The 13,551-nt window shown below is 35.4% G+C and overlaps 1 protein-coding gene across 2 annotated transcripts in view; it reads right to left on the reverse strand.

Moving 5' to 3' along the window:
- DNAH7 (dynein axonemal heavy chain 7) overlaps window positions 1–13,551 on the reverse strand; it is a 349,153-nt gene that overhangs the window by 151,507 nt on the left and 184,095 nt on the right. For both annotated transcript variants that reach the window (XM_054477799.2, XM_054477800.2), the window contains exons 31-36: window positions 12,269–12,418; window positions 9,431–9,613; window positions 8,893–9,069; window positions 6,782–6,913; window positions 5,229–5,453; window positions 2,436–2,633 (exon numbers count right to left, since the gene is read on the reverse strand). In XM_054477799.2, coding sequence (XP_054333774.1) covers window positions 2,436–2,633; window positions 5,229–5,453; window positions 6,782–6,913; window positions 8,893–9,069; window positions 9,431–9,613; window positions 12,269–12,418 — 1,065 coding nt within the window. The remainder of the gene's footprint in view (window positions 1–2,435; window positions 2,634–5,228; window positions 5,454–6,781; window positions 6,914–8,892; window positions 9,070–9,430; window positions 9,614–12,268; window positions 12,419–13,551) is intronic.

Consider the following 13,551-nt stretch of genomic DNA (forward strand, 5'->3'; position numbering starts at 1 on the left):
TGGTCTGGTAAGCCTTCTTCTTCAGTTTAAATGAATACCTCTTATAATACTCCCACAGATAAAATTTCACTTCGTCTACTGAAAGATGAATATTTTTGATGTTTACATTTAACACTCAAAATTAAGTACATACTTACAAAAACTACTTGTTTATTCAATTTAATGAGCAAATTATATGTGTTGATTAAAATTATTCTATAAAAGCTGTGTATTTATGTGAAAGGGAAAATACTCATTTGCCAATAGAGCTAATCTTTAAATGAGAAATAACCATAATGAATATTAAATATTGTATTTGTTAACAATTATTTTAATTTAAGTTCTCAACAAAGTAAATTGTATGAAATTATAGATTCCTTCCTGCCACTATCAAGATATTAAAAATCCCTCAACAGATTTGCTGTCAGCCAGTATCTTCAGTTAATTTTTTGTTGTTGTAAAGTATTGTTTTAACTTACGTTTTTAGGTAATCTTTAAATAGAATATACTTTTTTTCATCGTTTATTTAAAATATAAATAGACATGCAATAATTTGAAGAGAAAAATCACCTTAAATTGTAAATTTTATGTTTAATTCTTTCAATCAGATGAAATATATGTACAAAATTTTATTAAGCAGTTTATATAAATACATTCTTAATGATATTACTTTAGAGAAATTAAAATTATGTAGCATTGTTTTAAAATAATATTTTCTTTCACAGAAGAATAAATTTCGGAGACATTAGCCCTATATTTGTATTATTTACAATACAACTAACTCTTAATTAATTGGAGCAATGAAATCCCCCTGAAGGGCATGGCGGACAATAACCTCTATGAGGAACTGCTTAATAGTCATCAAAAAAATCAGCAATTCCATGTCCGGGAAGCTTAGGATATTTTCCTAAACAAATAAGCAAAGATAAGAACAAAGACTTAGCTATAAAAACATTCAATGCAATCTTCTTTCTTTCTTTCTTTTTTTTTTGAGACGGAGTCTCACTCTGTTGCCCAGGCTGGCGTGCAGTGGCGCGATCTCGGCTCACTGCAAGCTCCACCTCCTGGGTTCAAGCGATTCTCCTGCCTCCAAGCGATTCTCCTGCCTCAGCCACCTGAGTAGCTGGGAATACAGGCGCCCGCCACCACGCCTGGCTACTTCTTTTGTTTGCTTGTTTTTGTATTTTCAGTAGAGACAGGGTTTCACCGTGTTAGCCAGGATGGTCTCGATCTCCTAGTGATCCCCCCGCCTCAGCCTCCCAAAGTGCTGGGATTACAGGTGTGAGCCACTGCGCCCAGCCTGCAATCTTATTTCTAAGGCAAAATGTTAGAAAAATTAGGGATTTGAATCAATTATCATAAAATTATAGAATCATATTCTACAATACCCTTAAAATCATCTTGTAGAGGAATAATGAAATTGAAAAATATTTACAATATTAGTTTTAAAAGCAGATTACAAAAGTAAGTTCCTAAGTTTGTGAAAAGTAATGTTTTTATGCCTAGGCACTTTATTGCCTGGGCTGAAATTGATGAAAGTATAAATGACAAAAGGCTTGCATTTTCCTCTAACCACTGCCTTCAATCATGTTAAGTCTCCATTCCCTGACCCATGGTGGTATCTTAGATAAATCTCTCATTTTTCTATACACTTTTATTATTATTTCTTTTAATCCAGGCCAAAAACACTCCTTGATTTAAATTCTCAGTGAAAATGTATCTCTGCCTCCTCTTGGATACTCCCATACATGCAAGCATTTACTTTATGAGAGATGTCATTCCAATGTTTTATGAAAGAGATTATACAAAAAATACTAGGATGGCTATGTAACTATATTGCCAAATACATTTCAGAAAGATTGTAAGATGTAATGTTAAAGTCAATAAAGAACTAGAAACAGTTACTGTGGGAGAATGTGAATTAACTGGAACCTATAATCGAAGAGGGGCCCTCAAAAGTATCTTCATTCTCCTCCACAGGCTGCATAAAGCTACTGAGACTGTGGCATTTTCTATTACAGCATCTAGCATTATATTAACTAACAGCCAATTCCAGACATCATTAAGGAAAATCAGTCTTGTTACTACATAATAATCCTTCAGATATAACTCAGAAAATATCAAGTGTAACTAAAACACACTTTTCAAGACGTATGAAATTCTCATGTGGAACAAGCAATTCTTATTAAAATATCAAAATAAATGGGACAACAATTTAATGGTATAAAATGGCATTATATCATTAATCAACTTTCAAAAATAAATAGGCAATTATCACTTCTCGGCCTTTTGGCTAAAACAAAAAAAAATAAGTAGGCAATTTTTCAAAAATTCTCTGCAGTTCAAACATCAAAGTACTTGAATATTTTTAAAAAATTATTTATCTGCTATTGCAAAAACTAACATTCTTAGGAAGATTATGCAAAGTTTAATACATAGATTTCTGCAGTACTTACCGTAATGTAAACACTTTTCCCGGTTCCTGTTGGTCCTACAAATATTGAAGGCTTTTGATGGGTGGTCAGCAATTCCATTAATGCAGAGTATCGAATTGTGTCCAGAGTTGGCACAATGATTTCATTAAACATTACATCTTTAGGAATTGGAGGAGCTTCTTTCAATTTCTTTATCCATGGTTCCCATTTTCCTATTCCCTGTTTATAATAAACAACCAAGTAATGAATGTTATAAAATACTTTAAAAAGCTCTATACTCCTGTGCCATTGTAGAAAAGACTAAGACCAACAAACCCTGACATGTATACATTTGTTTTATCCTTTAAGACACTTAACACTCAGTTTGAAGGTTAAATTGTACGTGTAAATTAAGGAGAAACTAGCTTTTACATGAATACAAATGAAATGGCAGTACTGTGGTTTTTTGATGCTCTGAAATCACTGCTTATGCCAACCTAATAATCAATTATTGTGGCCAAATGTTAGATTATTTAATGGCATTGAGAAAATTAAACTAACCAATGGGCTAAAGAGTAAAGAACTTTATTCAATAAATGTTAACCAATATAGAATTTTTTCTCCCTAGAAGATAAGCTGCATATTGCTTGACTTTTATAACAGTATTTATAACATAAGCTTATCACTGCAGGCAAAATTTCTTTTTAAAAAATGTATAAAAAAAATAAAATTTACCCTTAACAATTTTTAGGTGTACAGTTCAGTAGTGTTAACCATGTTCACATTGCTGTGTAACAGATCTCTAGAACAGGCAAGATTTCTTAATATGAGATTAATATTATGAGTTAACATTGTGCCGTATCTTTGCATCCAATTAGCTTGAGAACTAAAATTTTAATTTGCTATGACAGTGTTTATAACAAAAACATTCAAGAATATCATGATAACTGTCTTCTTAGAAAAACACCACCACCCTTCTTGCAGAATAAAATCTAAATTCTTGGTCATTCAAAGTACATCAGAATTCGGACCCATCCTTCCTTCACAACCAGGCCTCACTGATGCACCTGCTGGTCCCCCCTCCACCCCTGCTTCCCTGGGCCCGAGCTTTGATGCATGGGACTCCTTGGGCCAGAATGGCACATGACTGTCATCTGAAGAGGTTATGAACTCACTGAGGGTAGCACTGTGCTTTATTCATTCTTGTATCTTCAGGTACAAGGCTGTGCGTACAGCAGAGAATTTTTTTTGGGGGGGTGTTAAATTCACATCAGCCTGAAAATTGTACTATAAAGAAATATTTCTAGAACCAATGAAGAAAATAGTGCCTTTCCCAAATTCTTGATAATCTTTTCAAACATGTGTCTTTTGATACTGTATAGGAAAGGAATCATTAAGGATCAGAAAAGCTGACCGGGCGCGGTGGCTCACGCCTGTAATCCCAGCACTTTGGGAGGCCGAAGTGGGCCGATCACAAGGTCAGGAGATTGAGACCATCCTGGCTAACATGGTGAAATCCCGTCTCTACTAAAAATAGAAAAAATTAGCTGGGCGTGGTGGCGGGCGCCTGTAGTCCCAGCTACTCGGAGAGGCTGAGGCAGGAGAATGGTGTGAACCCGGGAGGCGGAGCTTGCAGTGAGCCGAGATCTTGCCACTGCACTCCAACCTGGGCAACACAGCGAGACTCAGTCCCACAAAAAAAGAAAAAAAAAAAAAAAGAATCAGAAACGCTGAAATGTACTGTTATTTAGAGGTTGTGTGATCCTGGGACAATCACATTAAATCTCTGAGCCCCATTTCCTCAATGGCAAAACTTGCAAAATAATCTTATCCTTCCCACTTCACCAAGGTGTTGAAAAATGAAATGGAAACAATTGCAGAAAGCTTAATAAACTGTAAACTACCCTGAAAATGCAGAGTATTATCAGTAATTTGAAATTAAATAAACAAAGTAAAAATATCTGTGTTGGGCACAGTCGCACTTTTTGGGGTGACATAGCAATACATTGCAAGAACCATAAAAATTCAAAAAGCAATACAGTAATGCCTTTTCTAGAAATTTATCTTAAGGATATAATCAGATATGTACCCAATGACTTGTATCTAAGAATATTTACCAAAGTAGTACTTATAAAAGTGAGAATCTAAAAACAACAAAAACAGTACAATGTCCAAGGGTAGGAAATTGACTTTAGAAAGCAAGTTTACTGAAGAAACATTAGTGAAAGGGAAAGCTGTTCTCATTATTAAGAAAACAAGAAGGATATAAAGCTGCCCATTGGGGATGTGGTATGATCCCAATTGTACTTAAATCTGTATATATTTAAATAATATATATTCCTAAACTTGGTCCTCAGTACAATACTTGTGGGAGTTGTTATACAAAAACCACTACCACCCAAGTTTTATTTTCGAATCCGTTTGGGAAGCACTGAATTAAGATTATACCAGCTGGATTCCTACAGGACTTCTTAGTGCCTAGTATACTAAAATGCACCATGAACTTCTAACAGCTGTCCTTAAACAGTATGTGCCTGGTGTGATTCTATTTAATGAGTGCAACTGGTCCATTAGATATTATTATCTCATAGTATCATTGGAAAGAACTATGTTCAGAGAAATCAACTAGTCCATGGCTATACAGAAAGAAAGTGACTTTACTAGGACTCAAACCTACAGCTGTCTGACTTCAAGCCAGTGCGTCTTCCTCTATTCTATGCTGTCTCTTAAGGTAAATAGTGATGATGAAGGTGGCCACAGGGCCATTATATGCTATGTGTCGGAGAGGGGACTCTGCCAGGCTGGCAGCTGCAAATCTTGCTTCAGAACTCTTACCTCAGTGACAAACTGATAATCATAAATTGTTCCTTTTTCAGGAAATGGGACAGTTAGTGCCTTTGAGGATGTTTGCTCAGTACCACTCTGTAATTTAAACATATTTCGAGTTCGATCTGAAATTGGACCTTCCATTAGTTCTCGAAGAATCTTATTAAATTTCAACCGATCATCATCTGTACAAGAAGCACCAACGGACCAGATCAATGAAAACAGAAAAATGCCCTGCATTGGAAAGATGAGAAGATTAAGAACAATTAAAGAATAATTTTAATCTGTCCCTGAAGCTTACATATCAGATCAGCCAGATTAGTGTCTCTGAAAGGAAACACGTAAGCTCAAATATATTAGTAGGTCATCTCAGGATTTTGTAATCATAAGGGTTTTTAAAAATCAAATCGCATGTCTTATAAAATCTTAGAGAAGATAATACAAAACAAAGTATACATTCTGGCCATAGTGAAACTTCAGAATGATTAATCTAGTAAATCTCATATTTTCAACACATGACAGCAGCTTGATATTAAAAGGAACATAGAAATAACTTATTATTAAGGTATTAAGGCACACTTTAATAAGGCAAATAACCTACATATCCATTTTCTATTTAAATTTTGATATGGTGGGTTTACTTTAAAAAGAACAAATTTAAATTATTTTATTTGTAATATCTGAGCATTAAGTGTGTAAACTAGAATTGCAATTCTGCAAGCAAAAGATACAGCTTTCTTCTTTCCAGACTCAAAAAGAGCAAACAGGGTAGAAGACAAGACCTACCAATAAGGTAGGAAGGCTGTTTGCTTGTTTAAAACAAGGTCTTTTATTAAGCACAAAGCCAAGAGATTCTGGACTATGCTCATGAAAGTTCTGGACTCTACTTCAACCCTATTCACCTACTCACAGACTTTCTCTCCAGAAACCATTTAACACTAAATTAAAAATTAATTTCTTTTAAAACATATAAGTTAAGCAAGTACCATATTGACCACAGTAGAAGTTCAACCACGAGTAATGCAGCAATATTTTCATTAAAAAATCCAAAGTCTACTGATATTTTTATTCCCATTTTAAAAATTGGTTTATTGATTACCTACATATTTTCTTGCTTTCCTTAATCCAAATATATATTTATACACACACACACACACACAAATAATTTATATCTCATGAAAAAAGGAAGAAAAATCAAGGGAAAAAAAGCAATACATTATTATAGTTTGGAAAGGAGGTAAATCTCGTTGCCAAAATGGTCACTGACATTTTGGGAATGGATCATTTCTAAGGCTGGTCAAACGACCTGAGATTTCAGTAGCAGATCTGAGGTGATCACTGGGCTCCACCCAAACCTCATGATGCATCATGACTGCCAGTCAAGAAGCTTCCCCACCAGCACTCAGAATTTGGGGCCTGGCTCTTTGCTCACTCTTCAGCTACCGCCTGTTGACTAGTCTCCAACTTCAGGGGCAAAATGAGTTTCATAAATTAGGAAGCTTTCGGGAAAGCAGTAGATACCTGTCTTTCTGTAGCAGGATACAGAAGGCAATGGACCTTACCTCAAGCAAAGAGTAAGTTTCTCGATCATTTCTCTCCTTTAGTTTGACTTCATCAGCAAAATCATCCATAAAACAGTCTATTAGATTCATTAAGGATCGGACCAAGTTTGTATCGGAAGTAGGAGATAATTCCTGAAAAGTCAGTAAGAAAAATGACTAAACAATTTAAATTAGGTACTAGCTAAAATAGCCTCAGCTAACATTTATTAAGCTCATTTAATTTTAACAGGTAGTAATAATTTTAAATTCATACTATCTATGAGTAGGTACTATTATTACAATTCACTTGGGAGAACTGGATGTTACATTTAGGTAGTGTGTACTCTTCAACCTTTCATATCGATTCTCAAATTTAAAAAAATTGCTGTTACATGTGTAGTTAATTTAAGATATGGATTCCATGGTATACTAATTTTATAAATAAAAACACTAAAAAAATTTCAGAGAAGGCAGTTAATTTGTATATCTAAAATGCTTAATAAGTAAAATCCATTTTAGAGCATATGTATAAGCCACAGCAATACTCATAGTAAACTCATCACTATGAAATACAATTCCAAGTCTTGGAGCCCTCAAAAACCTTGCTGGAGTGCTGAACTTGTCGTGCACTTTACTCTTTTGCTTGTCACCATGATAGTTTATAAAATAAATGAAATAACGTGTAATGCTCCTAGAACCATGCAGCATATAGCAAGTTCTCATAGGCGTTTGTCTTCTCCCCACGCAGCTCTCTTCCAATTGCCAAAGTCACATTGTTTGGTGATTAACAAGTAAAAATTAACTCTCTGAAACAGATTCCCTGAAGATTAGAGGCAGGTGACTTCATGTTCAGTTGCCACCCCAGTAGAAACATCAGAAATGACAGCTGAGTTTCTAAGTGTGGGACTAGGTATTACTGACGCAACACTAAAATACAAATAGTTATCATTACAAATAAAACAGATACTTATTACTACATAGTAAATAACAGGCATTCATAATTTCTTCAAGAGATAACAGAAGTGCACAGCACATTTTAAAAAGCTTGCACTATAAGTTTCATGCTTTCCTATAGAAAGGATGTTTCAGTTATATAGAAAATTCGCTTATTATTTGTATTATCTAAATTCTCTAACAATGCTGGAAAAAAAAACCCCATAAAGGCCCTGAAGCTTATTTTATTATGACCTCAGTTCATACATGTTAACTGTTTTTGAAACATGATTACTTCATATCTACAACGTATTTCAGTTACACCCAAACTTCTTGAAAGAGCAGGGTGGAAGACACGTCACTTCCTTCAGATGTTCTTCCCTCTTTCCTCTCTCTTGTCACTCATGTACCTGTGATTCTATCCCTTGCTCTCTTCTTTTTTTCTCTGGATTTTTTCTTCAGGTAATCTACATTAACATGGTTTTAAAGTCCATTTTCCAAATCTGTACCTTGAGCTAAACTTCTGCCTCAAGATTTTTTGTTATATCTTCAACATCAAGAGAACTATCAACCCTATTTCCCTACATTTGCTCCAGGGCCAAAGTCATTCTAAAAGACCTTTGGTCAGCATCTCCCAAAGCAGAAATTAAACATTCTTGCTCTGTAATTTCCAGCTGGAGAGAGTTTAAGAGCCTCGCTGAAGCTCATCCACTCTCAGAGGCAGGAGATTACCATTTCCTTGTCATTTTCCTCCCTCCCACCATCCCCCTCCCTCCTCTTCCCCTCCCCAGTGTGTACTGAAAGAAAGAAAAATGAATTTGCCTACTTTGGGACCTCTTTCCAGTCCTTCTATCATGGACTGACTGGCTTATTTTAGGAACTTTGGATAATAAATAATATTGTAATAATGGAAATTATTTAAAATGCAATATAGCCCATCAGAAAAAAGAAATAACATTTTGACATGGTTATGTGGGCCTTTGAGTTCTCTTTTTTTTAGAGAGAAAAGAGTAGCATCAATATACCACATTTGAAATATTTTTAGTGAATTGTATGAATTCTAATTTAAATGTTTAATCAGAAAAAGGTTTTGATTTAATATCTCTTAGCTGATAATAAAAACAGACATTAAAATTGATATGTAAGTCTAATTTGAGTTTTCCATTTATTTTTTAATCTTAAAATTATCATTCCCTTACCTTTGTATGCTTTCTAATAAATTCAACCGAAACAGGCACCATTCTGTCAAATAAGCCCATTATAAATTCCTTTTGAATAACACTGACTGACGCAGGTAACAGATTCACCCAGGACAACATCAGTGGTCTCCAGCCTAACATGTGAGGCTCCATGTAAATCATGCCACATCTGGAAACCTGGAAAGCCATAATTGGTTACCATCAAGGTAATAATGCTTATAAAATAAATATGATTTGGCACCACTGTTTTTTATAACCTTCAGCAAAGTCTTGGGCGGGGGAAGCTTAATATTATATAATTTCATTATGTCGATTTTTGTGTCTGACTTTACCAAATAGTCCTAAACCAAGAGGAAAACATCCTGACCACTAAATTTGTCAAGGTATGTCAACAGATACGTTTGTACTTTGAGAATCACAGATTGCTCTTAAAAGAAATTCTGCTGATATTTTTTGTTTAAAGTCAAAGGTACTAAGCAAATACATGCATTCATAACATTTTATAATTTATAAAAAGATGTCAAAATGGAGAACTTACAGTGGCAGGGGAAGCAACTTCTAAATCCATTGGCTCAAAAATTAGATTCATTTGTGGTGACATCTGAATAATCTCCCCACTCATCAGACATAGCTTCTTGTTGTCATCCAGCACAGTGTTCATATTCTCAATCCACACTGCATCTACTGGGCCATCAAAAATTAACCATTTCCTATCTGGAGTCTGTTTCATGCATATGTGAACAGAGGGCAAAAACGTAATGATAATATAAGGAAACAGTGCAATAATATTATTTCAAAAATTTAAAATATAAGTACTAGGATTAATTTCGTCATGAAAATGTAAAGTCACTTTTTGAATAAAGATTACTATGTGTGTGTGTGTGTGCACAGATGTATATAATATGTATCACTAAAGAAGCCTATACTATATATGCCATGGACAAGACAGACAGATGTCATCTTAAGATTCTTTCTCCCTTGCTTCCTTCCTTCCTTCTTTCCTCCCTCCCTCCCTCCCTTCCATCCTTCCTTCCTTCCTTCCTTTCTTTCTTTTTCTTTTTTTCAGGGTCTCACTCTGTGGTCCAGGCTGGAGGGCAGAGTGGGGTGATCATGGCTCACTGCAGTCTTTGACTCCCAGGCTCAAGCAATCCTCCTGCCTCAGCTCCCAAATAGCTAGGACCACAAGTGCGCACCACCACACCCAGCTAAATTTTCTATTTCTTGTGGTAGAGATGGGGTTTCACTATGTTCCCAGGCTGGTCTTGAACTCCTGAGCTCAAGATCCACCTGCCTTGCCCCCACAAAGTGCTGGGATTACAGGCATGAGCCACTGCACCTGGCCCTTGATCAGTGTTTCTGAACTCAAATATATTAACATGTTTTAGAAAGTAATAAAAGTAAAAAATATATACTTTCTAGGAAAAACAAAATTATTCAGATTATCTGACTCTATATAGTATCATGTTTATGCAAATTAATTACCCTTGTGTGCTAAACCAAATTTCTTATCCCCTTCACTGAATGAATTCACACATATGCATACACGTATACACATCCACTTAGGCTGAACTCTTTCCTGATGGTATAGAAAATTACAACCAATATAACATTCATAGTCCCACAATGATATAATAAATATGAAAATATTTATACATTGTCCAGAATATAGTAAATGCTCAACAGATATGAAAGAGTAGCCAGGTATTAGCCAGAGTGTACAAAGACTGATTCTCCTTTTCAGATCCTTATAATTCAACCTTTTTTGTATACACCAATGATTCCTGGCTTTTCCTTCAGCAAATATGAGTTCAAGTTGAAGAGGTGAAGGATTTGAATCCATATTAGCACGTTCTCAGTCCCTGCAGCCAACTCCATTAATCTACAAGACAATGGGTCTGTCTCAGGCTCAAGTCACCCCACACCCACACTCAGAAGCCAGTTCTAGCTGTGTTCAGGAAGCAAGGAAGAGCCACAGCTCGATGATTATCTTGAGATCAACTTCCTCTTCTGCTGTGGGCTTCCCATGCCTGTTATGCATCACTTTGGGAAACACTACTGTGCAATGGCAAGATCTTGGGCTTCACAGTCTCAAGGACCTCACTTTTCATTTGACTCTACTACTTACGAGCTGTGGACTTCAGGTGAACTACTTAAACTCCCTGAGACTCAGTATTTGTGGGACACAGCTTCCCGAAAAATGTAACGTAAGCTGTTAAGTATAAAATAGAGGCATCTCATGATTATTTCTGTGTAAATAATATAATTGTATATATTATCTAGTGACTTCATCTCTTATTCTGAGCCAGAGTGACTCCACTGTGGCAAGAGAGGACCTAAGAAGCCACATCAAGGATTCCAGAGCTCTGTCTGCTTCACCTGTGCCCACAATTTCTTTTATCATTAAAATTACTAGTAACACTTGACTTTGGGCAAGATCTCTGCCCCATGAGAGTCAGTCCTTATGTCACTCATTGCCTAAGGTCTTTCCAGCAATAAGAGCAGAGCTGAGATTTCACGTTTTATCCATTATTACCTGACTCATGAGTCATGCTCTGCTAGGTCCTTAAGTGGGTAGACAGCATCAAGTTTAGAATGTATGGTAGTCAGAAGAGAGAAAACACTTATTAAAAAAATGATTTGATAAATTGAATGTCCTGAGCCTAGGCCCCTTTTCCTATACTACCAGCTTTAGCAAGCTGTCTTCCATATAATCACACACTCTGCAGAACCTGCTAAAATATGGCAACCAAGTTAACATGTATTGGTCTGTGGATTCTTTTCATGAGAGTGGGCAGCAGAATAAGCCAGGAGTAGGTAAGTGCCCACTCTCCATTCACAGCCAGTAGCAGCTGGCAAGCCACTTGCCTCCTCTGCTTTCCACAAGGCAGTCATTCTCTTTCTAATATGCTAAAGGAAAAGTGTGGGAACTTTAAGACATCATTGTCCAAAGGTGTGCAATTTCTTCTCTAAGCATTGGCGTATATCTAACAATTAGCAGGCATGACAATAGCAGCAGCCCAAAGAGTGGGTGGAGGAAGAACATTACTGAAGAGGCAAAAGGATCATGTCATTCAGATGTTCTCATTTTTAGTTCATCTCACTTCAGAGAAAATAACCAGAAATACTTTGCCCTGTCCTTTTTTTTTCCTACCCTCTCTTCTGTATTCCTCTAGGGTAAAGGAGCTAGGTCTCCGGCATTTTTGCAGGTGCTGACATTTTTCTTCACAGAAATACTGCCAGAATATCCAGTACTGTGTTTTAAATAGATATCTTAATCTATAGATACAATTAGTTTGTTTGAAAAAAAAATCAGAAATTGGTCAGAAATAAATATCTTAACCTTTTAAGATATGCATGTGAAAGTGTTAGAACTTACCACTGAAGAGGCAAATGCTCTAAAACTGACAGCAAGGACTCCATCGGACCATTCATGGGACACTGAATCAAACTGTCCGTACAGTTGGCCCATGGTGACAGACTTAGGATTTAAAACAGTTATTTGAACTTTGTTTTCTTCCATTAGCCCCTTAATGAAAAAAAAAAACATTTATTTATGCAAAGAATACTGTCTTTATTCATAGAAAACATTATTGTGCATATAGAAAATCCTAAGGAATCTACAAAGAAAATATTAGAAGTAGTGAATTTGACAAGTTTCCAGCATACAAGGTCAATATATAAAATCAATTATATTATCTATTCACAATGCTAATGAACGATTGAAAAATAAAATTTAAAAAACATTCACAATAGTATTTAAAAGCTCACAAAATACATAGGAAGAAATTAGCAAATGTTGTGCAAGATCTACATATCTTAAACTACGAAATGGGTTGGCGAATTCTTCTGTAAAGGATAAGATAGTAAATATTATAGGCTTTGCAAGTTTCATATGGTCTGCCACATATTCTTCTATGTTTTCTTTTTTTAATTGACAAATGTTTAAAATGTTAACACTATTCTAAGTTTATTGGCATTACGAAAAAAGGCTTGGGGCTGAATTTGGCCCATGTATTGTAATTTGCTGACCCCTGCTACAAAACAACCTCTGAGAGAAAATTAAAAGATCTAAATATAGAGAAATGTCTATTTCTTGTGGAGTGAAGAAGTTAATGTTGGTAAATTGTCAATTTTGCCCAAAACCCTGAAAGCTGGTCTATGGCATTACAAGAGATATTAATGCCCTTTGGACATAATCTTTTTTTTCTTTTTTAAATCAACTGGCTTTTTAAAAAAAGGTTTACAGAAAAATTGAGCAGAAAGTACAAAGATTCCAGATACTCTCTCCACTACCCAGACAACAGTTTCCTTATTATTAACACCTTGAATTGGTGTGGTACATTGTTATGGCTGATGAATTCATATTAATGCATTACTATTATCTAAAGTCCATAGTTTACACTAAGGGTTCACTCTTTGTGTTGCATAATTATATGGGTTTTGCCAAGTGTGTAGTATCATTATCCCCCATTATAGTACCATACAGAACACTTTCACGCCCTTAAAAATCCTCTGTGCTCCACCTATTGGCAATCATTTATTTTTTATATATAAAAACATAACAAGTTCAACTCTAACATTGCCTTCTGCCTGGCACTCCCGAGCTTGGGACACAAACTACCAAACTGAAAAAAAAAAAAAAAAAGTGAGAATATTAAC

The sequence above is a fragment of the Pongo pygmaeus genome, chromosome 11, assembly GCF_028885625.2.
Source record: "Pongo pygmaeus isolate AG05252 chromosome 11, NHGRI_mPonPyg2-v2.0_pri, whole genome shotgun sequence".
NCBI classification, from domain to species: domain Eukaryota; kingdom Metazoa; phylum Chordata; class Mammalia; order Primates; family Hominidae; genus Pongo; species Pongo pygmaeus.